A 25,598-nucleotide genomic window follows, 5' to 3' on the forward strand; every position below is an offset into this window, starting at 1 on the left:
CCCACTATCAGGGCCAGCTTCATGGGCATCAACCCATGCAGTCACACAGGACCCCACACTTGGTTTTAATGCTCTGCTGTTGACGTCTTGAAATTTTTTTTTTTATAAATTTATTTATTTCTTTTTGGCTGTGTTGGGTCTTCGTTGCTGTGCATGGGCTTTCTCTGGTTGCAGCAAGCGGGGGCTACTCTTTGTTGCGGTGCGCAGGCTTCTCATTGTGGTGGCTTCTCTCGTTGCGGAGCACAGGCTCTAGGCACGTGGGCTTCAGTAGTTGCAGCACGTGGGCTCTAGAGTGCAGGCTCAGTAGCTGTGGCACACGGACTTAGTTGCTCCGCGGCATGTGGGATCTTCCCGGACCAGGGCTCGAACCCGTGTCCCCTGCACTAGGAGATGGATTCTTAACTACTGCGCCACCAGGGAAGTCCCAACGTCTTGAAATTCTTAATCATTTTTGAACAAGGGGTCCTGCATTTTCAGTTTGCACTGGGCCTGCAAATTAGGTAGCCAGTCCTGTTTACTACCTTTGCTCATGCAATGCCTGGCTCCACATCTAACAGCCTTCCTCTTTCCTTTCTTTCTCTAAGTGCTATCTATCCTGCCCAAAGGCAATTCCTGACAGAAAAATATTTTTAAAAACACAAAGGAGAGCACATTATCTTTGGAAGAGCTTTTCTGCTTAACTGCAGATGGAATGGTGTTGATTGATAATGGACACGTTAACACCCCTACCAAACTTGGGATTTTCTTGGCTCTGTCCAAGGCTAAAGGCTGTGGTGTGGGGGAGATCTTCTGCCACTAGTCCTGGTGTCACGTTCCTTGAAGAAGTGTAGGGCGTAATAAACTCGTTTTGTCTGGTCTTTGGAGTTCTTGTCCAAAGCGGGACATGGGTACAAGGTTAAGTTCTGAGGCCCAAGTTGGTATTTACTTGCTATGACTTCAGGCAAACACCAGTCTCAGAGCCTAAGTTTACTCTTCTGCAAAATGGGTTATACTCCACATCATGAGGCTCTGGGGCCGCAGTCACTAACCTCTTTGTGTGTTGGGGCAGATCCCAAGATCTTTTCTGACACTTCGGTGAGTGATGTTTTAGAAGTGGGTGGTCATTAATTCAGGTACGTGTCTTGTCTACCCCTTCTGACCCGTGGCCTTGCAGGGCACATGAATCTGGCCATATAGTTTTGGAGGGTTTGTGCCCTTTCCCCTGAAGCCTATTCAGGTACCCCAGTTGAAGCAACACTACTCTGGGTGTGGTTTCAGACTTATCCTCAGTTGTGCCTGAGGGGTAGAGAGCAGAGTTTCCGGTCCACATTGTTTTTCTTCTGCAGAGCTGTGCTTGGGCGTCCCACCTGTAACCAGCATTGTGAGAACAAGCAGAGGCAGATTTATGAATCTTGTTATTGTCTCCAGGGTGGGGGTGTTCTCAAAGACATTATCCTCAACAACACAGAGTGGCCCCTTTGTGGAAGGAAGTATATAGGAGAGGCTTCTCTCAGGTCTCAGTACTCAGAAAAACCGAGCTTTTGCAGAATGAGTTTATCACTTTGCACACCGTGATCCTGAGAGTTGAGCTGCTGGGATATTCAAAGCCAGATTTCAGGGCTTCCCTGGCAAGCAGACAGGCCTTTGGGCAGGACAGCCAGAGGTCAGTCTTACCACTGGCTTGGTTATTTTGTAACCCCTCCTCCCCTGAGATTTTCATTTTCCCGGATTCCCTTAGCTTTTTGTTGTACACATTTCTCTTGTATGTATTCTTATAAACGCCTCTCTCTGCTGCGGATGGGACATGATATAAATATGTGAACTCATTTATAAATCTATTTCAGGGAAGTTGTGAGGATTAAGATCTAGATCGCTTTGGGAATGTCATGGGAGCAGCACCACTGCTGGGTGGGGCTGGGATTGGGTGGGAGGCAGGGGATTTTTCCTATAGTCTGGATCATCTTGCCACACACGGCAACACCGTGACCACAGCCCCAAAATATTTATTGGCACCACCTGCTTGTTTTTTAATTAATGAAAGCTCACTGAACACACTGAATTTTCTGCAGCCTCCCCTTGAGATTTTGCTGAATTGACTTAAGAGCTGGAAACTGAAACTCTGCCTCAAACTCTCATTCTATGGGTTCACAAGCAGGGACTTGCTAGGGCTACCAGAGCCCACGGGCCCTGGGGAGTGGGAGGGACCGCACTTCTGTGAGGGCTGCATGGGAAGGAGGGTAGAGGAGTGCAGAGGGGAGATAAGGAGCACTGCAGAAGGGAGATAAGGAGCACTGGAGAGGGGTGGGAACCCCACTCCTAGCACAGTGGAGCCCCAGATCAGGCCCTAGGTGTGGCCTACGGTCTAAGTGGGCCAGGGAGCACAGGGTTCTCTGGAGGATTCTGTTCAGAAAATATAATCACAGGCCCCTGGGGACCGCGTGCACTTTTCCACAAAGTAGAGGAATCTTTTACAACTGGATCATGTGACCATGCCCTCTACCCTGCCCTGCAGGCATTTCAAACACCTTCCCTCCATGCTGTGATGCCGTCTGAAGCAGAAATGGCATCTTTGCTTCATACTGCTTCACAGCTGAGGGGTCGCCAGTCAAAGCCGTGCCTCAGCTGACTTCTTAATACACGATGTAAGCAGGGCCAGAGGTATCACCCTCCCTTTCGGAAGAGGAGGGTGAGCCTCAGGCAGGACAGTGACTTGCCCCAGTAAATGGTAGCGTCAGGAGTCAACCCCAGGGCTGCGAGGCCTATGCCCTTTGCATAAAAGTGACAGCCTGGCACAGGGGAGGAGAGCCTGCCTGGCTGCCATGCTATGCCCTTGGAGCTGGGCTGGAGGATCTGGGCTCACACTTCCTTCCCATTTTCCCTGGCAGTGGAGTCTGGTGTGTGAGGATGATTGGAAGACGCCCCTTACTACCTCCCTGTTCTTCGTAGGCGTGCTCCTCGGCTCCTTTGTGTCTGGGCAGCTGTCAGACAGGTAAGGGTACTGGGCGGGAGGAAGGGTGATTGTCAATTCATTGCCTGTCTTGGGGTTGGACTGAATTTAGGGTATTTTCACCCAGAGAAAGGGAGGCCCCTTAGGCCACCAAGTGAGCGATAGGAGGAACCATGATGTCTCCTCTGCCCTCTGCCCTCAGCCCCTTGCGGGGACCCATTGAAAAGTGGAGCCCTTATATCACCAAACCCCTCGAAAATATACACTGCTGCCTCCCCACTGCCTCCCCACCCCACCCCTAGCTCTTGGATGCCTTGTGATCTATCCACAACCAGCCATCAGCCGGAGTCAGGGCCAGACTCTGGGGAGTACCCTTCCCTAACAGTGCACCCACCTCTGCTGTGGGTCAGGCCCCTGGCTGGACACTGGGGCCACAGAGTTGACCCAGGCTGGTTCCGGGCCTCCTGGGGCACACAGTCAGGAGGAGACAGCATCGCAGCTCTGGGAGATGGTGCCCTCACTGGCCCTTGAATGTTCTTGGGTATCAGAGCAGGGAGGTGGGAATGCTCAACGTCAGTGTTGGGGAAGCCTTCCCAGAGGAGTGGCTGTCCCTCCCCCCAGTCATGAAGCCCAGTGGGACCCCAGACCCAACAGACTGAGAACTGAGTTTGGAAGATGAGGTGGGAGACTGTTCTGCTCATACCTGTGTTCCCTTCTAGCCATTGGACACTATCAGAAAGTCAAATTAAGACTTATTAAAAAAAAAAAGACTTAAGCCAACTATAGTGTCATTAATGGACGTTGCTGGAAGCTACACTTTCCATAGAGCAGTGGTTCCCAATCTGGGATGCACAGTAGAGAATATTTTTAAGTCCCAATACCCAAACTGCATCCAATTGTCTACATCCGGACGATAAGCATGTTGGAAGGCAGGTGCTGGCACCGGTATTTTTTAAAGCTCTCTTGATTCCGGGCACAGCCAAGGTTGGAAACCACTGACATAGAAGGACTCTTGGTTCTGGATTGACAGAATTCTCATGTTGCTGATGTTAGATGTATCTGCAATCTATACTCACATTCCAGAAAGATGATGGCAGCTTCTACAACTATGACTCATTCTAAAGAGTAGATTTCCACATGGTCCTTGCATAAGCTGCTCTGTGCTTTCGAGATACAGGAGGCTCAGAATCTCAAAAGTTACCTCCTGGGCAGATGGATGCCTGAGGCCTCACCAAGGAAGAACCTGGGAGGGTATGACAGGAAGGAAGCCTGTCACAGCCCTGAGAAAAACAAAGTCTGCAGCAATGCCTGACTCAGAGTTTCCACATGCCCTGATGACAGTGCTGCTGTGAACTTCACGGGCCATGTCTTGTCCTGTGCTGTACTCTACAGGTTTGGCAGAAAGACCATCCTCTTCGCAACCATGGCTGTGCAGACTGGCTTCAGCTTCCTGCAGATTTTTTCCATCAACTGGGAGATGTTCACCATGTTATTTGTCATCGTCGGCATGGGCCAGATCTCCAACTATGTGGTGGCCTTCATACTAGGTAGGAATGGCTTCTGACCTACAGGGCTTCTTGCAACCCTCTGAGAGGCCTAGGAAGAGGGGGCCACTGGAGAGGGCACAGGGAGTGCTCTTAGCACAGAAGGAAGCACCTCATCTCATGGGCTGTGCTTCCAAAATGTGATCAGCCTCGGGGATATATGTGCTGGTGGTGGAGGCTCTAGCCACAGGTGCTTTGATGGGTCGCAGGCAAGGCAGGCACGCACAGGGAGCCAGCTCCTTGCTGGGCCCTGAAATGTGACCATGAAGAAGAGCTGCAGCTGGTAAGAACCAGCCAGGTAATAACTGAGACACATTTCAGGAGCATAGGGCTCGGGAGAGGGACAGACGAGGGGATCTTGAGGGAGAGACAGCCTAGGGGTGTCTTTGATCTGAGCTATGAAAGCTTGAGGTTTCTGCCTGGGCTGGGGCTAAAGGGTGTTCCTGGCAGCTGGGCATGGCCCATGGAGGTACTTAGGGTAGTTGGTGTGCCCAGTACACAGGTGGAGGAGGCACGTGCAGACAGGAGTCCAGTGCCAGCCAGCCATCATTGGGCAGATCTGGCCTCACCCCTAAGTCAGAGCCCACCCCCAGAGCATATCAGCTGCATGCAGGACAAGCCTTACTGCTGAGAGCAGTCCTATCTCCTAGCAGCACCCTTGCTTCTGGAATATCAGGCTGCATGAGGGTGACTCACAAGCTAAAGGTCGTGAGGAGGACCCCAGGGCCTTTACTAGCTTTTCCTGGGAGGCAGCAGGGTGAGCTCCGGGCAGGGTGATAAGGGTCATCCGCAGGAGTGAGAGTCCCCAGCAGGCTCTCTGAGCCTACCTGCTCCCTCTGAGCAGGTGAGAGAAAGGGAGATGGGGGCACATCTGGGATAATAGACACCAATTCCCATAATCTCCAGTGTGATCATATTTCCTTGTTGGCTGTCCCAATTGTCACAGCGTAATTACCAATAGTGCCCCTTTAATGTAAGTCTAATGATTCTTCTTGTCTCAAAAGTCTGCATCTAGTAAGATGATTCTGGTCAATTTTGAGATTCTGGATGACTTGTTGGCTTTTGAGATCCTGTGTTCTCTTAGTTGAGGGTGTGTACACCCTGTCACGTTGCCAAGATGGAACTATTCAAATTCCACTCCTTTAATCATTTGTGAAGAGCCCCTCTCCACAGGCCCAGCCTCAGTGTCTGAAGAGGGAGGAGGGGAGGGTATGCTGAAGCCACACGGCCCCCGCAGAAGCACCCTCTTCAGCAGGCCCCAGCAGGATGAGGCCTCTCTCCTCCCTGCAGAGGGAAGGAGGGGAGCAAGATTTTCTTAAAGAGGGTCATTTGAGGAGAGGACCCAGAAAGCTTCCAGCCAGTGGTACTGGAAACTTGAGATTGGAGGAATTCAGGACAGAAGTTAATACCTCCTGATGCCTGATGGCCCCAAGGACACGGGGCTCTTGGACACAGCAGAGCCTGTTGTTCTCATGGTTTAAACCCTGCAGATTCCTTGTTCCTTTTGATGACCGCCCTATACCTGGAAAGCCCAATGGGTAGCTTTGCTTGGGCCAGAATATACCAGAGACTAAACAGAGGAATCTGCCTGATGCCAGCAGAGCCCTTTAGGAGGACCTAAAGAGTCACCTGAAATGGAAGGGCACAAGGTCATAGTGAAGCCAGAGAAGCCCTGTCATTGGGATCAGGAGCCAGGTGGTGTCTGTGCCATGCACGGCATCCCCCAGGTCCTGCGAATGGCAGCATTGAGACCTGCCTTTCCAGGGGCAAAGGGTGCTTCTGGAGCCATGGAGCCTCCCCTGTGTGAGTGGATGCAGCCAGGAGAGCCCACCCCAGGCCTCCTGCAAGAAAGTCCCTGCCCAGCTGACCTTGACACTACAACCAACTTCCCTTCCTGCTCCCCATGATGAGACGAGTGAGAAGGCCAAGGGGAAAGTAAGATCTGTAAGATCAGTCAGAACCTAGATGTACAAGCCAGAAATCAGTGGGTGGGACGCTGGGTGTAGCAGGCTCCCCATCAGCCTGGTCCAGGGCTGTGGTAGGGTGCTCTGGGAGCCTCCCTGGCTATAGTGTTACTCTACTGTGCTCTGCAGGAAACTGCTGACTTTTGTGCACTGGTATGAGCCTCTTTATACTGGGTTCTCAGGCCTGAACGTTTCAGAGTGTCGCTGAGAACCAACCTGCCCCCTGGAGCAGGCAGACTCGCTCGTCAGCGCCTGGGGTAGGGTGGGGGGGGGCAGACTCGGCGGAGGCTGACTTCTGGCAGTGCAGCAGCGCTCTCTGGTGTTCCGGGACTAGCATAGTCAAATTCTGGGTTTTATTTAACTAAAAGAAACCTAAGCTTAGGATCCGGTCTGCGTTCTGTCTGGGCCTTCCCTTTTGCCCTCTGGCTCTAGGGAAGGGTTGGCAAGAGGCTGTGATGATAATCTCCCGTTTTAGGATTCTTCACATTAATTCAGGAAGCTGAATTACTCCCACTCTCAAAGCAATGCAAAAATGGATCCTCTCCTTGCTCTGCTTTTTAACAATTATAAAGCCCGCCAGAGTCACAGGAGACAAGAAAAAGAAAGGAAGGAACGGTGCTACTTAAAGGAACAGAACGTGGATACACCTGGAAGTGAGGGAGCTGCCAGAATGATGCTTGTTCAGGAGGAAGTGACCACTCAGGACCAAGGACACTGGCCCTACCCACAGTCTAGCTCCCCCCTCACAATCTCCTACTGTTTCCCAGAAATAACGCCTTTGACCTGTCCACAGCCTCTGGGTGAAATGCCAGCGGCATCCTCCTTTATCTCTCATAACCAGCTGCTTGAATTTATTTTGTCTCCTGTCTTGACTGATCCATTAATTCCGCATTTTCCCAGTACTCCTAACATCAACCTTCTCTGCAATATTTGTTCCAGCATGCTGAACTATTTAAAGTTCTGCTTCCTTTGAGGTCTAAATGTATTCTTCCTTTTGATAAGTACATAACTGATGGCATCTTCCTTTATAACATTGGCTACCCGGAAGCTCAGGCTGTATCAACTATGCAGCCTTTATCAGCCACACAGTTTTTTAATGGAGATATCGTTTGCATACCATAATGTTAACTCTTTAAAGGTGTATAATTCAGTGGTTATCAGTGTATTCACAAAGTTGTACAATCATCAACTCTACCTAACTCCAGAACATTGTCACCACCTGCCATTAGCAGTCACTCTCCCACACTCCTCTCTCCCCAGGCCCTGGCAACCACTAATCTACTTCCTGTCTGTGTGGATTTGTCAATTCTGGATGTTTCTGATAAACGGAATCATACAATATGTGGCCTTTGTGACTGACTTCCTTCACTTAATGTTTTCAAGGTTGGTCCATGTTGTAGCATGACTCAGTATTCCATTGTATGGAGATGCCACATTTTGTTCATCTCTTCATCAGCTGATGGACAACTGGGTTGTTTCCACTCTCTGACCAATTTGGAGAATGTTGCTATCAACATTTGAGTACAAGTTTTTTGTGGATCTGTTTTCAGTTCTCTTGGGTATGTACCTAGGAGTGGACTTGCTGGGTCAGGTGGGAATTTTATGTTTTACCATTTAAGGAACTGCCAGACCGTTTGCCAAAGTGATCCATTCATTACATATTTTTGTTCTTTTCTCCAAGGCATAACTTTTCACCTTTCTTTGTATTTTACTTTAACGTTACCATTATTTTATTTTATTCAAATTATAAGCTACCTCAAAACCTTCAAGGGATGAGGTGGGATATAAATACATTAAAAAGATGCAGAAATTTGCTGGCAGCCCTTGTTTGCACTGAACTGTGTGAGGGAAGAACCGGGGGGACCCAGGGAGGAGGAAGGACTCACTCCTGTCTGTCGTCAAGGGGCTCACATCTGGTCAACAGAGGCAGCCATTGCAGTTGTTATAGAGAACGTGGGTCATGGCCTAGGAGTGTTGGGAGGAGCTCCTATAAATTTTCTGGGTATATGCAGAAATAGGAAAGGTTACTTTTAACTAGAATGATCTGTGAAAGTTTGTAGAGGAGAGAGAGGAAGCAAGGGAATATCTGCTGTTTTGATGAGAATTCGGAGTATTTTCCGGGGAGCAAAGAGGGCTTCTGCTGTCTTCCACTGGGTCTCTTGGTCAAAGGCACTGTACTTTCTAACATTCCCCTGACATCTGGCACATGTCAACTGTTTGAGCAGGATGAAAGAATTAATTATTCCTGAGTACCTACCACATGCCAGACACTTGACTAGGCCCTTTATCTACATTATCTCAGGCCTCATAACAATAGCTCCATGAAGTAGGACTTATCAAAGTCACTCTAGTAGCAAATGAGCATCAAGGAGCCCAGGCTCTGCACATGACTAATGGAGGCCACTCCTATCCTAGGGCCCTTGGGTCCTACCCCATATCCTGGCAACCGCACCACAGTCTTGTTTCTTGAGCTGGGGTCTGCAGACCTCTGTTTGTCATTCATGGAGTGGCAGGTCCTGCCTCCAAGTGAAATGGATCCAGTGGTTCCTGGGCTGACTGCCACAGAAGGGCCCTGATCAACATGGTAGTAAGCCTGGCACTCTCTGAGTCACTCCCTCTTGGAGAAAGTGCTCAGATTCTGGTGGCGGTGACGGGCAGTGGGCAAACACTCCTGGCCAAGACATGCCTCTTTGGCTTAGATGTTAGAGTCTCACTCCCAAGTGGTACTCAGAGGCCCAACCAGACCAAGACCAAGTGGGCTTTGTCCTAGGAGTAAAAACCTAGGCGGTAAAGGAGACCAGGACAAGGATCCTCAGTCAGCGGAGCCAGAAGTCACCAGTCACCTATCTCACTGCCAGCTGAACACATGGAGTTTCTGGCACCTGCAGGCCGTGAAACGTCTGCAGGAAACAGGACTCCTCTCCCAGTGTCCCTCAGAGGGGGCTGGTTGGCCTCTAGTGAGTTCAAAAACCAGCCCAGGTGGGGAAAACACAAATCCTAACTTCTAAAAGGCAGGTGTGGCCTCACCCATCTCCCACACGTCTCCACTAGGACCTCAGTTGAAGGACTGCTTGACAGGGCCAAGGCTTTGCTCCCAGGTAATTTTTTTTCCTGGACAGTATCCACAGGTCAAACTGATCAGGCTTAAAACCTGGCTGTCCCACTTAGTACATATGTGTGAATTTAGGCAATTTTCTTCAACTCTTTAAGTCTCAGCTGATAATGTATAAAATAGAAGTAATATTAGTTCTTATATAATTGTTGTGAAGATTCAAAGAGATAATATATGTAAACACTCAGTCTGGAACCTGGCTCGAAGTGCCTACTCAAAACACTGCTAGCTATGAAGATGATGATGAAGATGATGATGATGGTGTTCAAGGCAGGGTGATTGTCTGAAAGGTCAGTGAGCAGGAAGTCGTGCTAACAAGGAACTATTCAGGTTTGTGCCATCTGTGTTGCTCCACAGAAAGGCAGAGGGGTAGATTTATGAAGCTTCTGTCCCCCATGGGTACTCTGCAAAGTTAGAACAACTCTGTTCTGGCCTGAGATCCAAGCTTAGAGGGGGAGATTATCCAAGAATCCAGTGGTGTAACTTCTCTCTCTTCTCTCATCAGGGTCATGGAAGTGTGAGGGAGCTCCCTTGGTCTCATGAGTCTACAAGATTCTCACTTGGTCCTGGGCACTTTCTCTTTTCCACAGTCACATCCTCTGCTGCTTCACCTCTGGATCTCTGCTTAGGAATAAATCACCCCCTATTCATTCTCATGTCATAATAATCACAGCCGAAGTGTTTAGAAACCATGGCATGGTGAGTCTTCTTATGGAGTGGTAGGAAGGTCATTAATGAGGTAAGAAAAGATCTGGAAACAATAGTCACGATCCTGAAAGAAGTCTGGCCCTATTCCTGGAAATGAGCTTAGAGGCTGAGAAATGCCCTGGGTGGTTAGGGCTGTTGTCTGCAGTCCAGGTTGTGAGGGGTACACAATCCTGGCCATTTCTATCAGTCTGGCTTTTAGAAATGGCTGTTCAAGAGGGAACCACTGAGGTACATCTTCAGTTATGCTGAGTGAAGAAGAAGAAGAAGAGAGGTGAGGACAGGAACAGGTAGGAGGTGAGAAAGGAAAACCAACAGAAGTAGTAATTTTACTGCTTCTCTGGAATTAGCCCTTAATTCCTTAGCCTGGGTTCAGGGCATCTAAACACGATTGAAAAACTCTCTCTTGAAAGCCAAGCCTGAATGACCTTCGAATGATCTATTTTGTAATTTCTGGGCTGCTTCTCGGTAGTGGTGGGCAGATCTCAAACAAAAGACGGAGCTGTTGCCTTTGGCCAGATCTCCGCCCTGGGGCAGAAGACCAAGAGTGAACTCTGGGTAAAGAGCCTGGAGTTTTGTGACAACAGAAGGAGCTTGTTCTTGGACTCCCTGTCTCAAATCAAGCACTCCAAGGAGCAGGCAACATCTCTGGAAGAAGTGGGGCTGAGCGATCCAGTGTGGTGCTGAGCAGAGCAGGAGCCTTTCCCAGAACAGGGCCGGATGCCAAGTAGTCTTGGACCTTTGTGGTGTTCTGGGAAAGCTCTGTGAGCTCCTTCTGTGTGTGGACAGCTCCAGGGCTGCCGCCTACCAGGCGGGAAGAGCAGCTTCTTCTTGTCTTTCATTGGGCTGTATGGACTGTGACTGCCTGGGGCTGAGCCCTGGGCACAGTGTAGCTGCAGCAGAATTCAGTTCTGGGTGCTGGGGCCCTGCTCTGTGCACCTCCAGAGCCAGCTGGATCCTCTTTATCATTTCTCAGGGCTCAAGGGTGGCTAAGGGTGTCCTAACACAACTCAGTAACCGAACTCTCCACTGTTTCCGAGAGACCCTGTCTGCTTATTTACAGTGGAGAATTGTGGGAAAGGCTGAATGCCCCATAATCCACTCGCCCTCAGAAGAGTCCCCCCACCCCCCCAACCCCGGTCTCCTGGGACACCCTTTCTGCTCCTTACCCTGGGGCTCTTACTTTGGAAATGTGGCATCCTCAGAAGAGGTTACCTCTTAGGGCTGGGAGTGATGTTCCTATGACATGAGGAAGCCTTTAAAAACAAAATCTGTGGCTCCTTTAAAATCTCATGAAAACTCATCCTTCTATGAGGTGGTAAGTCTTGGGTCACATCCCACCTTCCTCCACCCTGACCGCTCCTGCTCTGGGCCATGAGGCAAACACCTTTTCCCTTTTCTAAGTGGTTATGTTTTAAACTCTAACTGTCAGGTAATGATGTAAAAAGCAAATATTAAAGTGAGTTAAAATGCTAATACTCCTCCCTTGTTTTGAACAGGAACAGAAATTCTTGGCAAGTCAGTTCGTATTATATTCTCTACGTTAGGCGTGTGCACATTTTTTGCAGTTGGCTACATGCTGCTGCCGCTGTTTGCTTACTTCATCAGAGACTGGCGAATGCTTCTGCTGGCGCTGACGGTGCCGGGGGTGCTGTGCTTCCCGCTGTGGTGGTGAGTGTGGCTCCGTCCCAGACAGCCCCCTGCTGCAAGCCAGCAGCCTGGAGCCCAGAGCCTGGGGCTGACCATGGCGTGGGCTTGCTGATCTCACTGGAACGGGCTGGGGCCTCGAAGCCCAGAGACCGTTTGGCTCTTTGGGGTGGGCCTATGTGCTGGGGTTTGATTCCCCACCATCCCACAAAGCACCATTCTCAGGAAACCCGGTCCCCCTGAGGCTCTCCCCACCCCCCCCCCCCCCCCCCCGCTTATCTGTTACTGGTGGTGATTGTGGAGATGGTCTGTTGGATTTTGTTATTTTTAACTCTGCCCCCCTGCTCTTCTGACACTTTTCTCTCGCTAGGAAATCTTGTTCTCCTCATGGCTACAACTAATGTAACTTCCTCAAACTTCCCTGTCGCGTGATGATTAGCGTCTGAGATGTCACTGTTTATCTGCTTTGTCTTGAAGGGCGAGAGAACTCCTTCTGTTTAATGAGTTGTTAGAGAAAATGTTCTCTTCTCTCCTCCCACTACCCTTCAACCAAATTTTGGCACGTCAGTGTGGGAATAACAAAGTGTTGAGACACTGGCCCCAGTTTCACCCAGTATGGCTATGGGGAAGATTTTAGGTGAGAGAACAAATTAAGAATGATGGAATAAGGTTGCAGCCATACCCTTTTGGGGGAGGGATTCCCCATTTCTTTGATTTTTCCATATTTAAGCAAAAGGAAAGGGGATTTTTCCCATTATTGGGTCTGATGGTCTCTCTCTCTCTCTCTCTCTCTCTCTCTCTCTCTCTCTCTCTCTCTATCTCTCTCTCTCTCTCTCTCTCATTAATTAGTCCTGGTTTGGTTTCATGAGGTCAACATCAAATCTCCCAGCAGTGACTGATTTTACTGAACTGGTTTATCTCTACCGGCTCACACACAATGAAAGTTTCTCTGATCATTTTTTAGAGCTCAGAGGTTAGACTAGCCCTCGTGGTTGCCCTGTCCTGTGGACACACTGCCTGAGGAAGTTTCCTAGAAGGGCCTTCATCTTGCTGCAACTGTTAGGCAGCTGTAGAGGCTGACAGGTAGTACATCTTGACCTTGTTGGACCAGATGGCTCTTGTTAGACCACTCCAAACTACTGTCCTTTTATGACTTCTAAGACTGCTATGATTTACCAGTGCAGATTCTTGGCATGGGTGTGTATGGGGGAGAGAGAACACTTTTTTTTCTTACTTCCCTAGAATTTGAGAGACAGTGTGTTAGAGGTTAGATACTCTTCCGATTTCCTGACCCAGTCTGAGAGCAGGGCAAGTTTCTGGAATGAGAATCAGCCCAGCTGCAGCAGCATCATCATTAGCATCATCATACCCTCTGTCCCTCTCTCCACAACCCCCCTGCTCACTGCATTTATTTTAAAAGATGTCTTGTCTTGAGTCTCTCAAGACACAAGACAAGATTATTCAAAGGTTAGTTTCTGCCTCTTCCAATGAATGATTTTAGTAATCTGTGTTCTTTGGCTCTAGTTGTCACTTTGGCATAAGAGACCAGTACTTTTAAAATATGTTATAGTCAACTTTATTACGGTATGATTCTACCAGAGAGAGAGAGAGAAAGAGCAAAAATAGAAGGGCCCTGACTGACCGTAAGGGATTAGTAGGGATTTTAGTTTGTGGGGCTTGGATCTTTGCCTCAGAACCAAATATCACAGCAAGGAACAGCTCTGATAGGTCAGCCTCTTGAGTTTCTAGCACAGAAGGTCCATCCCACAAGGAGCTGCCTTACTCTTTCCCCGAGAAGAGTTGTTCCTCTATTGCCCATGGGCTGGTTGGTAAGTGTTCCTAGCTGTGGGCACATTGTACCAGGGACAGGACTGCCCCAGAGAGAGGGCAACCCGGGGCCAGGACAAACATGCTAAGTGCTTGTCCTGAAAGTTTAACAACAGTTTTACCATTTTCCTATAAAAATAAAATAGCTTTCTTTTGAACATCTTGTCCTTGAAGGTGGGACTTCCTGAAGCAATGCCCATCCATCCGGGTGGGCTGGGATGATGTGGGGATTGCTTTGAGCTACTGTGACCTCTGCTGCCTACTTAATATGTATTATAGACTCTCCAGCAACACCCTTCCCCTGTTCAATTTGAATTAAAATCTACCGAGAGGCTATAGTGTACAACCTTATTTGGCCCTCCACTAACTTGAAATGATCAGCTAGACTTAATTCTTTATGCACCAAGAAACCATGGCAATTCAAAAGTAGAGATCGCAGCAATCCTGAGTACAGTGGGCTGAAAATGGAGCCACTGCAGGTGGTTTGGGGATTTTTTATGTCCCAAATTTCCTTTAAAAGGCTTGGCAGTAAGTGATCACAGGTACAAATGGACTATGTGTGTAGTGGGTGGGGAAGGAGCCCATAGGTGCAACATGGGGAAAGCTTTGCAACATCTAGCTGACTAAACGTTAGGAACCTGAGACCGGCAATGGCACTCTGAGCTTGTAGTAAGAAAGGTAGGATATTTCTAAGAACAACCTGGTTGGGGAAAGATACCTCTCAGAAGTAGAAGTGCCCATGCTGTATATAGTGGCTGTGGGGTAAGACCTCTAATTCTTCACTAATACAGTTGCCAGTAGCCACATGCAACGATTTAAATTAAAATTAATTAAAAGTAAATAAAATATAAAATTCGTTTCTTCAGTCACACTAGTCACACCAGCTCAATAACCACATGTGGTTAGCAGTTGCTGTATTGGGTAGCGCAGATACAGAACACCAGTGGAAGTTCTCTTGGACAGCACAGCTCTAATTACTGAAACGGAGTGGCCTAACATCATCACAGTTGCTACAGGGACCAACCAAGGGATATATGCCAAAAAATGCAGACTGGGTTCATTTTTCAACCCATATGCTTGTAGTAGGCTAGGGACAGAAGCTGGGGCTTGGCTATTCGATACGTTGTGTTTTGCTCTGAGATAATTCCTATTGAGGCTTTGGAGGGGCCTATTAATTATAGGAGGACTATATCTGCTACATATAATTTATTTTCTAGGATAACTTAATACTGACAAATAAGTAAGGAAAACAAGAGCTGGCAGAAGATTGGCTAAGCAATTCTGAGAAATAAAGATTAGGAAAAAATAGAAAAATTAAAGTATAATAAATAGAAATAGAAAAATTAGGAAAGAATATAAGTCAACCATGTTTGAGCATCAGTTAAAAATGTGGATAGATTGTGTAATAAAAAAATATGTTTCTAACTAACACAACATTGTTAATCAACTATACTCCAATATAAAAAAATTTTTTTTAATGTTTCTAGGCATTAAAAAAATAAGACCACATTGGCTGTGGTCTGGTTTGGGTACTCACTGAGCTGAGAATCTGTTGAGAGCCATGCGGCAGCCCACAGGAAGGTGTCAGTGCACTTAACCTCCTCCTCTGACTGCAGGAAAAGCCTGAGAAACACAGATGCCCTCTTTTACCCAATAAACTTGTGAGCATCACCAGCTGGGCACCAGGGATTCTCCTAGGGATAGACACACTGAAAAGATACTAGACTGTGTTTCTTTTATGAGCCACACCGGCTATGAAGTTGTGGATGGTGTTCTCTAGGTGCCCTGGCTTAAACATACCCAGTTAATGTTACCCCTTATAGTGTGGCTCTGGCTTTAAGTACAACTAATGATCTGTCTTTTGATTTGATCATAACTTTGAAACTTGAAGGTGCTTTTATTTATTCCTACAAATAATGGAAATCTTATGAGGCCTCCCTCTTGATGTTCTTTAAAAAGACAAACTAGAATTTTACAAAATAAAAATGATTCGGGGGCAACTTACAGTTGATAGCATCAACCTTGCTACTGTGAAAAATTATAAAACATTCAAATGAATTTTAGGTTTATTCCTGAATCTCCCCGGTGGCTGATATCCCAGAGAAGATTTAGAGAAGCTGAAGATATCATCCAAAAAGCTGCAAAAATGAACAATGTAGCTGCCCCAGTGGTGGTTTTTAATCCTGTGGAGGTAAGGATTTGCACATGTTTCCTCCTGAGATCAGTTATGCATTCTTTTTCTTTCAAAGTCTTCTTTGAAAGAAGAAGTAAAATTTATTTATTTATTTGTTTGTTTTTGGCTGCGTTGGGTCTTTGTTGCTGCACACGGGCTTTCTCTAGTTGCAGCGAGTGGGGGCTGCTCTTCGTTGCAGTGCATGGGCTTCTCATTGCAGTGGCTTCTCTTGTTGCAGAGCACGGGCTCTAGGCACGTGGGCTTCAGTAGTTGTGGCACATGGGCTCAGTAGTTGTGGCTTGTGGGCTCTAGAGCGCAGGCTCAGTAGTTGTGGCGCACGCGCTTAGTTGCTCCATGGCATGTGGGATCTTCCCAGACCAGGGCTCGAACCCATGTCACGTGCATTGACAGGCGATTCTTAACCACTGTACCACCAGGGAATCCCCAGTTATGCATTCTTGATTATGGAATTTAATTTGATTCAATAGGTTTTTGAGTGCCTATTATGTACCAGGCACTGTTCAAGGCCTTAGAGACACAATGATGATGAAGTTCTGAGCCCTCCTCAAAGGGCTGTGCACCAATTAAGTGCAATAATATATGTAAACTGCTTAGCATATAGCAAGTGTTGATTAAATATTAGTTCCCTTCCCTTTTGCAAGTTTATCTCCAACTTTTTATTGGTCTTGCTCCACACCATTGATGCAGCTACATACTGGTGATTTTTGAATGTCCAGATTAAGAGGGAAAAATGTGTTTGAGGGGTATTCCACCCATGGGCTCCCCACTGTACTCTGAATCTTACCAAATTCTGCTGGGGAAGCTGTACATGTCTTTAGTCTTGCTATGTTGTGTCTAGAACCTTAAGGCCTGAGAGCACAGGCTGGAGGATTCACCCCTGCAGGCAGGAGGCCACGAGGAAAAGCAGATATTCAGTGGAAGCAGATTCGCTTCCTGCCAGTCAGTGAGGATTCAGTGTCCTTGGCCATGCCTCGTCAGCTCCTAGAGAAAACAAGAAAAATTAGAGACACAAGGAGCATAGAATGTAACCAAGAGTGTTAAGAGGATTAGATGGAAGGTAAGTGATGACATGAAGGAGGAAGTCCCCAAGGAGTGGACACTGTGAGCCAGCAGAGAAAGAGAGTAGAGTGACTCAGAGCTGAAGAGGCAGGTCCAAACAAGGGAGGACACTTAGATGGATGGAGAGGATGGGGCAATGGCACTCCTGGCCAGAGGGTCAGGAACTGCTCAGGACACCTCAAGAAGGCTATATGCTTCTTAGTCTTTATGCTTGCCCTACCCCAGGACTTTGGAGGGTGGCGAGCACGCCAGTGCTCCACCCTGAGAGCTTCCTCCATTCCTGGCCTTTGCGACCTCTGACAGAAACATACCCTGGTGATGGCTGGCGGATTAATTACAGTGGCTATGAGCCCAAGCTCTCAGAGGGCTGCCAGAACAAATATGTCTTAATCCTTTGCTCTTCAGATCAAGAATTCCATTCCCAGCCTTGGTCAATATAACTGGATGCCTGATCCACAGGTCCTGTCTGTGCCTGGTACCACTCCCAGAACCTTCCAGGAGGACTGCTAGTTCCCAGTAGTTTATGCAGGGGCTTTCTTTGTTGGGATAACAGTGTTATACTGCCAGGGGCATGTTCTAGAATTGTACACTCCACGTAGTGCAGAAGCAAAAAGGTAACATGGCTGTGAGCTGAATGAGGAGGTGTCTGTTTTTGGAAAGAAGGATGCTAATATTTGGGAAGCACCTGCTACAAGGGCAGGTCTGGCACTCTTCCTTCCTTTGTAGTAAAAATTCCTTCCTCAGCCTCTTACTGAACACACATAATAGGGCCACAGAGTCATTGTACTTTATCCTGAGGAGATGAAAGGCTCCACCTCAGAGCCCTGTAACTTTTTAGTTTCAATTCTTTTTTTTAAATTGAAGCATAGTTGATTTACAATATTGTGTTAGTTTCAGGTGTACAGGAAATTGATTCAGTTATATATACTTTTTTTTTCAGATTATTTTTCACTATAGGTTATTAAAAGTTATTGACTGTAGTTCCCTATGCTATATAGTAAATCCTTGTTGCTTAACTATTTCATGTATAGTAGTTTGTATCTGTTAATCCCATAACTCCTAATTTATCCCTCCCACCCTCCTTCCTTTTGCCGTTGGTAATCATAAGTTTGTTTTCTATGTCTGTGAGTCTGTTTCTGTTTTGTATGTAGATTCATTTGTATTATTTTTTTGATTCCACATATAAGTTATATAATATTTGTCTTTCTCTGACTTATTTCACTAAGTGTCATATTCTTTAGATCCATCCATGTTGCTGCATATGACAATATTTCATTCTTTCTTATGACTAGTATTCTATTGTACATGTATACCATATCATCTTGAGCCAGTCATCTGTTAATGGGCACTTGAGTTGTCTCCGTGTCTTGGCTATTGTAAATAGTGTATTGATAGTTTCAATTCTAATAAGCTTGATTATCTAGATTCCTAACACATGACAAGTTAACTTCAGTAAATTAAAAGTAAAGGAAGGAAGCCCATCAACAGCGGTATGAAATTGCCACCAACCACTGACAGCTCACATCTTTTCCTCAATGGTGCAGTAATTATAGTAATAGTTAAAATGTATGGGGCATCTACCATGGTTCAAGTACTATGCTAAGATTTATATATATGATCTCATTTAATCTTCTCAACTCTTGATTATTATACCCATTTTACAGAGAGGTAAACTGAGGCTCATAGAGGATAAATAGTAACTTGCCCAAGGTCCCCTAGTTAACCCATGTGTGTTCTGACACTGAAACAACAACAGGACAAGTATGAAAAGCAGATATGGACCTCAAGGCAGTTTGGGTCTATATGGCGCTACCCACTCAACAGGCCCTAATGCTCAGTGTGATTAAGGTCACCCATAATGATGCCTATGAGTCAAGGCAAGGCTGTGTTAGCAGTCAGGCTTTATATAAAGAGACAGTGAAGCCAATGTTATATATTTTAAAGGCTTCTGTCTAAAATGGGCCACAAACATTTTTAAACGTTATAATAAGCATCATATATTTAGATGCCCTTATTCCCTGCAAATTCCAGACTTCTGAGCATGTTGAAAGTGATGTGAGACATACATGCATAAGAATATATTGTCATAGCCAAATATACTTCCTCACCACCTCTCAATTTCATGGTTGTGTGCATTACTTTAACAACAGGAGGTAACCCCCGTGAAGCAGGAGAAAGTTTTCATTCTGGACCTGTTCAGGACTCGGAATATTGGCACAATAACAATTATGTCCTTGCTGCTATGGTAAGTAATAAGAGATCTGGAAATGCGACATACAGAATGTAAATATACAATTGATTTTCTTTAATTCAGGGGATAAGGTCAAGGCCTGGGTCTTCCTGAGGCAAAATTAAAATTTTAGAATTCTAAGTTATTTGGAAAGGCTTCAATTTAATTCATGGAACTGGATACTGAAAAAAAATGTCACAGGGAACAATATTTAGGTCTGCAATACTGTGACCCACTGGGAAATCGTTCCCTGCTCCTCCTAGAGTTACTGAGATTAAAACTAATGATGTCCCTGATGCCTGAAGCTGAGACGCTAATTCAGCTCCTGCTTCCAGAAGCTATACTGACAATTAATCAGTGAAGTTAGAACACCCTGAATCCCCACTGCCTGCATTGGAGTTTTGACAAGCTTTTTATACTTGCTCATAGGAATCTACCGAGTGATTTTAAGGCCTAGAAATAACGAACTGACTTTGTAGGCAAGATTTAATAATGTATCTGCCAAGAAATTAGGAAGAAGACAAAAAGAACATGCCTACCCCATGAGGGCAGCACAAAAAATGACGGTAATCAGAACAGGTAGAAGATGGTGGTGTGGAAGGATGCAGAGTTCGCGTATCCTCACAACTACAGCGTCTGCCAGATGGTTGTGGGGGACCCCAACACCCAAGGAGATGGGAAGAACCCCCAAGCGCACCAGTAGAACATGGGAGGACTGAGCGGGAGAAGGAGAAGTGGAGGCCGGACAGGACTGGCACCCCTGAGGGGTGGCTCAGAGTTGGGGAGAGGTTCCCACGCCTGGAGGGACCCTCGGGGGCTTGGATCAGGGGGAGCACACCCAGCGTTTCCCCTGCCGAATGGGCTGGGGAAGTCTGCCCAGCTCTCGGGCCAGGTCCTATGCTCTCAGAGGTCCCCTCCAGGCTGGGTTGGTCCTGGGGGTGTAGGAGGGAGGCTGGAAGAGAACAGGAGAGGCAGGTGGAAGGGGCCCTCCAGGATGGGAGAAGCAAGAGAGGAGCAGAGGGTATTTGCCCTACCCAGTCGAGCCCAGGAAGCCTGCTGGGCTCCCAGGTGGGTTCCCCCACCCTCTGAGACCAGAGGCGATGGGCACGCCTGAGCCCCTTCTTCTCTGTTGAGCCTAAGCCCCACCCCCAGTGCCCCCCAGGGCCTTTTCCAGCCCTGTGGGTCCTAAGCATAGGCCCTGCGCACTGCCCAAACCTTGCCCCTGCTTAGGCCCTGACCTCCACAGCCAAGGCCTTTTCCACCTTTTTTTTTTTGTCCATCTCTTTTTTAATATCATGGTTCTGTTTTACCTTCTGGCTGTTGTTTCACCTATATTTTTATTTTTATATTTTTTCTAACATATCTGTCAGTTTCCTAGTCTAATTTTATTTTCTACTTTGTTATTGTATTTTTTTTTTTTTTTTTGCCACACCACGCAGCTTGCGGGATCTTGGTTCACGACCCAGGGGTCGGGCCGAAGCTCCTGTGGTGGGAGCTCCAAGTCCGAACCACTGGACAAACAGAGAACCTCAGACCCCAGGGTATATTCATTGCAGTGAGGTCTCCTGGAGGTCCTCATCTCAGCACCAAGACCCAGCTCTACCCAACAGCCTACAAACTCCAGTGTTGGAAGCCTCAGGCCACACAACCAGTAAGACAGGAACACAATCCCAGTCATAAAAAAAAGGAAAAAAAATGAGACAGCAAAAAAATATGTCACAGATGAAGGAGCAAGGTAAAAACCTACAAGACCAAATAAATGAAGAGGAAATAGGCAATCTACCTGAAAAAGAATTCAGAGTAATGATAGTAAAGATGATTCAGAATCTCAGAAATAGAATGGAGGCACAGATTGAGAAAATACAAGAAATGTTTAACAAAGATCTAGAAGAACTAAAGAACAAACAAACAGATGAGCAACACAGTAACTGAAATGAAAAATACACTAGAAGGAATCAATAGCAGAATAACTGAGGCAGAAGAACGAATAAGTGAGCTGGAAGACAAAATGGTGGAAGTAACTGCCGAGAAGCAGAATAAAGAAAAAAGAATGAAAAGAATTGAAGACAATCTCAGAGACCTCTGGGACAACACTAAACTCACCAACATTCTAATTATAGGGGTCCCAGAAGAAGAAGAGAAAAAGAAAGGATCTGAGAAAATATTTGAAGAGATTATAGTGGAAAACTTCCCTAACATGGGAAAGGAAATAGTCACCCGAGTCCAGGAAGTACAGAGAGTCCCATACAGGATAAACCCTAGGAGAAACACACCAAGACACATATTAATCAAACTAACAAAAATTAAATTCAAAGAAAATATATTAAAAGCAGCATGGGAAAACCAAAAAATAACATACAAAGGAATCCCCATGAGGTTATCAGCTGATTTTTCAGCAGAAACTGCAGGTCAGAAGGGAGTGGCAGGATATACTTAATGTGATGAAAGAGAAAAACCTACAACCAGGATTACTCTATCTGGCAAGGATCTCATTCAGATTCGATGGAGAAATCAAAAGCTTTTCAGACAAGCAAAAGCTAAGAGAATTCAGCACCACCAAACCAGCTTTACAACAAATGCTAAAGAAACTTCTCTAGGCAGGAAGCACAGTGAAGAAAAAGACCCACAAAAAAAAACTCAGGGGCTTTCCTGGTGGCGCAGTGGTTGAGAGTCCACCGGCCAATGCAGGGGATGCGGGTTTGTGCCCCGGTCTGGGAAGATCCCACATGCCGCGGAGCGGCTGGGCCCGTGAACCATGGCCGCTGAGCCTGCGCGTCTGGAGCCTGTGCTCCGCAACGGGAGAGGCCACAACAGTGAGAGGCCCACGTACCGCAAAAAAAAAAAAAAAAAAAAAAAAGCAACATACTCAAAACAATTAAGAAAATGGTAATAGGAACATACATATCGATAATAACCTTGAATGTAAATGGATTAAATGCCCCAACCAAAAGACACAGACTGGCTGAATGGATACAAAAACAAGCTGTCTACAAGAGACCCACTTCTTGACCTAGGGACACATAAAGGCTGAAAGCGAAGGGATGGAAAAAGATATTCCATGCAAATGGAAATCAAAAGAAAGCTGGAGTAGCAATACTCATATCAGATAAAATAGACTTTAAAATAGACTGTTACAAGAGATAAGGAAGGACACTACATAATGATCAATGGATCAATCCAAGAAGAAGATATAAAAATTATAAATGTTTATGCACCCAACATAGGAGCACCTCAATACATAAGGCAAATGCTAACAACCATGAAAGGGGAAATCGACAGTAACACAATAATAGTAGGGGACTTTAACACCCCATTTACACCAATGGACAGATCATCCAAACAGAAAATAAATAAGGAAACACAAGCTTTAAATGACACAATAGACCAGATAGATTTAATTGATATTTATAGAACATTCCACCCAAAAGTGGCAGAATACACTTTCTTCTCAAGTGCACGTGGAACATTCTCCAGGGTAGATCACATCTTGGCTCACAAATCAAGGCTTGGAAAATTTAAGAAAACTGAAATCGTATCAAGCATCTTTTCTGACCACAATGCTATGACATTGAAAATCAATTACAGGAAAAAAACTGTAAAAAACACAAATACATGGAGGCTAAACAGTACGCTACTAAATGACCAAGAGATCACTGAAGAAATCAAAGAAGAAATTAAAAAAAATACATAGAAACAAATGACAATGAAAACACAACGACCCAAAACCTATGGGACGCAGCAAAAGCAGTTCTAAGAGGGAAGTTTATAGCAATTCAATCTCACCTCAAGAAACAAGAAAAATCTCAAATAAGCAATCTAACCCTACACCTAAAGCAACTAGAGAAAGAAGAACAAAGAAAATGCAAAGTCAGTGGAAGGAAAGAAATCATAAAGATCACAGCAGAAATAAATGAAATAGAAATGAAGAAAACAATAGCAAAGATCAATAAAACTAAAAGCTGGTTCTTTGAGAAGATAAACAAAATTGATAAACCCCTAGCCAGCCTCATCAAGAAAAAAAGGGAGAGGACACAAATCAATAAAATTAGAAATGAAAAAGGAGAAATCACAACTGAAACCACAGAAGCACAAAGAATTATAAGAGACTACTACAAACAACTATATGCCAATAAAATGGACAACCACAAAGAAATGGACAAATTCTTGGAAAGATACAATTTTCCAAGACTGAACCAGGAAAAATTAGAAAATATACACAGACCTATCACAAGTAATTAAATTGAAACTATAATTAAAAGTCTTCGAACAAACAAAAGTCCAGGGCCAGATGGCTTCACAGGCGAATTGTATTAAACATTTAGAGAAGAGCTAACACTGATCCTTCTCAATCTCTTCCAAAAAATTGCAGAGGGAGGAACACTCCCAAATTCATTCTACGAAGCCACCATACCCTGATACCAAAACCAGAAAAATATATCACAAAAAAAGAAAAATATACACCAATATCACTGATGAACATAGATGCAAAAATCCTGAACAAAATACTAGCAAACAGAATCCAACAACATATTAAAAGGATCATACACCATGATCAAGTGGGATTTGTCCCAGGGATGCAAGGATTCTTCAATATATGCAAATCAATCAATGTGATACACCATATCAACAAATTAAGGAGTAAAAACCATATGATCATCTCAACAGATGCAGAAAAAGCTTTTGACAAAATTCAACACCCATTTATGATAAAAACTCTCCAGAAAATGGGCATAGAGGGAACCTACCTCAACATAATAAAGGCCACATATGTCAAACCGACAGCAAACATCATACTCCATGGTGAAAAATTGAAAGCATTTCCACTAAGATCAGGAACAAGACGAGGATGTCCACTCTCACTACTCTTATTCAACGTGGTTTTGGAAGTCCTAGCCGTGGCAATCAGAGAAGAAAAAGAAATAAAAGGAATACAAATTGGAAAAGAAAAAGTAAAACTGTCACTGTTTGCAGATGACATGATACTATACATAGAAAATCCTAAAGATGCCACCAGAAAACTACTAGAGCTAATCAATGAATTTGGTAAGGTTGCAGGATGCAAAATTAATGCACAGAAATCTCTGGCATTCCTATATACTAACAGTGAAAAATCAGAAAGAGAAAGAGAAATTAAGGAAACAATCCCATTTACCATCACAACAAAAATAATAAAATACCTAGGAATAAACCTGCCTAAGGAGGCGAAAGACTTGTACTTAGAAAACTATAAAACTCTGATGAAAGAAATCAAAGATGACATAAACAGATGGAGAAATATACCATGTTCTTGGATTGGAAGAATCAATATTATGAAAATGACTATGCTACCCAAAGCAATCTACAGATTCAATGCAATCCCTATCAAACTACCAATGGCATTCTTCACAGAATTAGAGCAAAAATTTTACAATTCGTATGGAAACACAAAAGACCCTGAAAAGCCAAAGCAATCTTGAGAAAGAAAAACAGAGCTGGAGGAATGAGGCTCCCTGACTTCAAACTATACTACAAAGCTACAGTAATCAAGGCAGTATGGTACTGGCACAAAAACAGAAATATAGATCAATGGTACAGGATAGAAAGCCCAGAGATAAACCCATGCACATATGGTCACCTAATTTACAACAAAGGCAGCAAGAACATAAAATGTAGAAAAGACAGCCTCTTCAATAAGTGGTGCTGGGAAAACTGGACAACTACAGTAAAAGAATGAAATTAGAACACTACCTAACGCCATACACAAAAATAAACTCCAAATGGATTAAAGACCTAAATGTAAGACCAGACACTATAAAACCCTTAGTGGAAAACATAGGAAAAACACTCTATGACATAAACCACAGCAAGATCTTTTTTGACCCACCTCCTAGAGTAATGGAATGAAAAACAAAAATAAACAGATGGGACCTAATGAAACTTAAAAGCTTTTGCACAGCAAAGGAAACCATAAACAAGATGAAAAGAGAACCCTCAGAATGGGAGAAAATATTTGCAAATTAAATGACAGACAAAGGATTAACCTCCAGTATATACAAACAGCTTATGGAGCTCAATATCAAAAAAACAAACAACCCAATCCAAAAATGAGCAGAAAACCTAAATAGACATGTCACCAAAGAAGACATACAGATGGCCAAGAGGCACGTGAAAAGATGCTCAACATCACTAATTATTAGAGAAATGCAAATCAAAAGTGCAATGAGTTATCACCTCACACCAGTCAGAATGGCCGTCATCAAAAAATCTAGAAACAATAAATGCTGGAAAGGGTGTGGTGAAAAGGGAACCCTCCTGCACTGTTGGTGGGAATGTAAATTGATACAACCACTATGGAGAATAGTATGGAGGGTCCGTAAAAATCTAAAAATAGAACTACCACATGACCCAGCA

At 45.3% G+C, this 25,598-nt stretch overlaps 1 protein-coding gene across 1 annotated transcript in view; it reads left to right on the forward strand.

The window, feature by feature from the left end:
- The window catches only part of SLC22A4 (solute carrier family 22 member 4), a 48,185-nt gene that overhangs the window by 13,298 nt on the left and 9,289 nt on the right, over positions 1-25,598 (forward strand). The window contains exons 2-6 of the mRNA XM_082651525.1: positions 2,865-2,968; positions 4,319-4,473; positions 11,751-11,922; positions 15,790-15,916; positions 19,129-19,223. Coding sequence (XP_082507651.1) covers positions 2,865-2,968; positions 4,319-4,473; positions 11,751-11,922; positions 15,790-15,916; positions 19,129-19,223 — 653 coding nt within the window. The remainder of the gene's footprint in view (positions 1-2,864; positions 2,969-4,318; positions 4,474-11,750; positions 11,923-15,789; positions 15,917-19,128; positions 19,224-25,598) is intronic.

This window comes from Grampus griseus (genome assembly GCF_964374135.1).
Source record: "Grampus griseus genome assembly, chromosome: 3".
Lineage (NCBI taxonomy): Eukaryota > Metazoa > Chordata > Mammalia > Artiodactyla > Delphinidae > Grampus > Grampus griseus.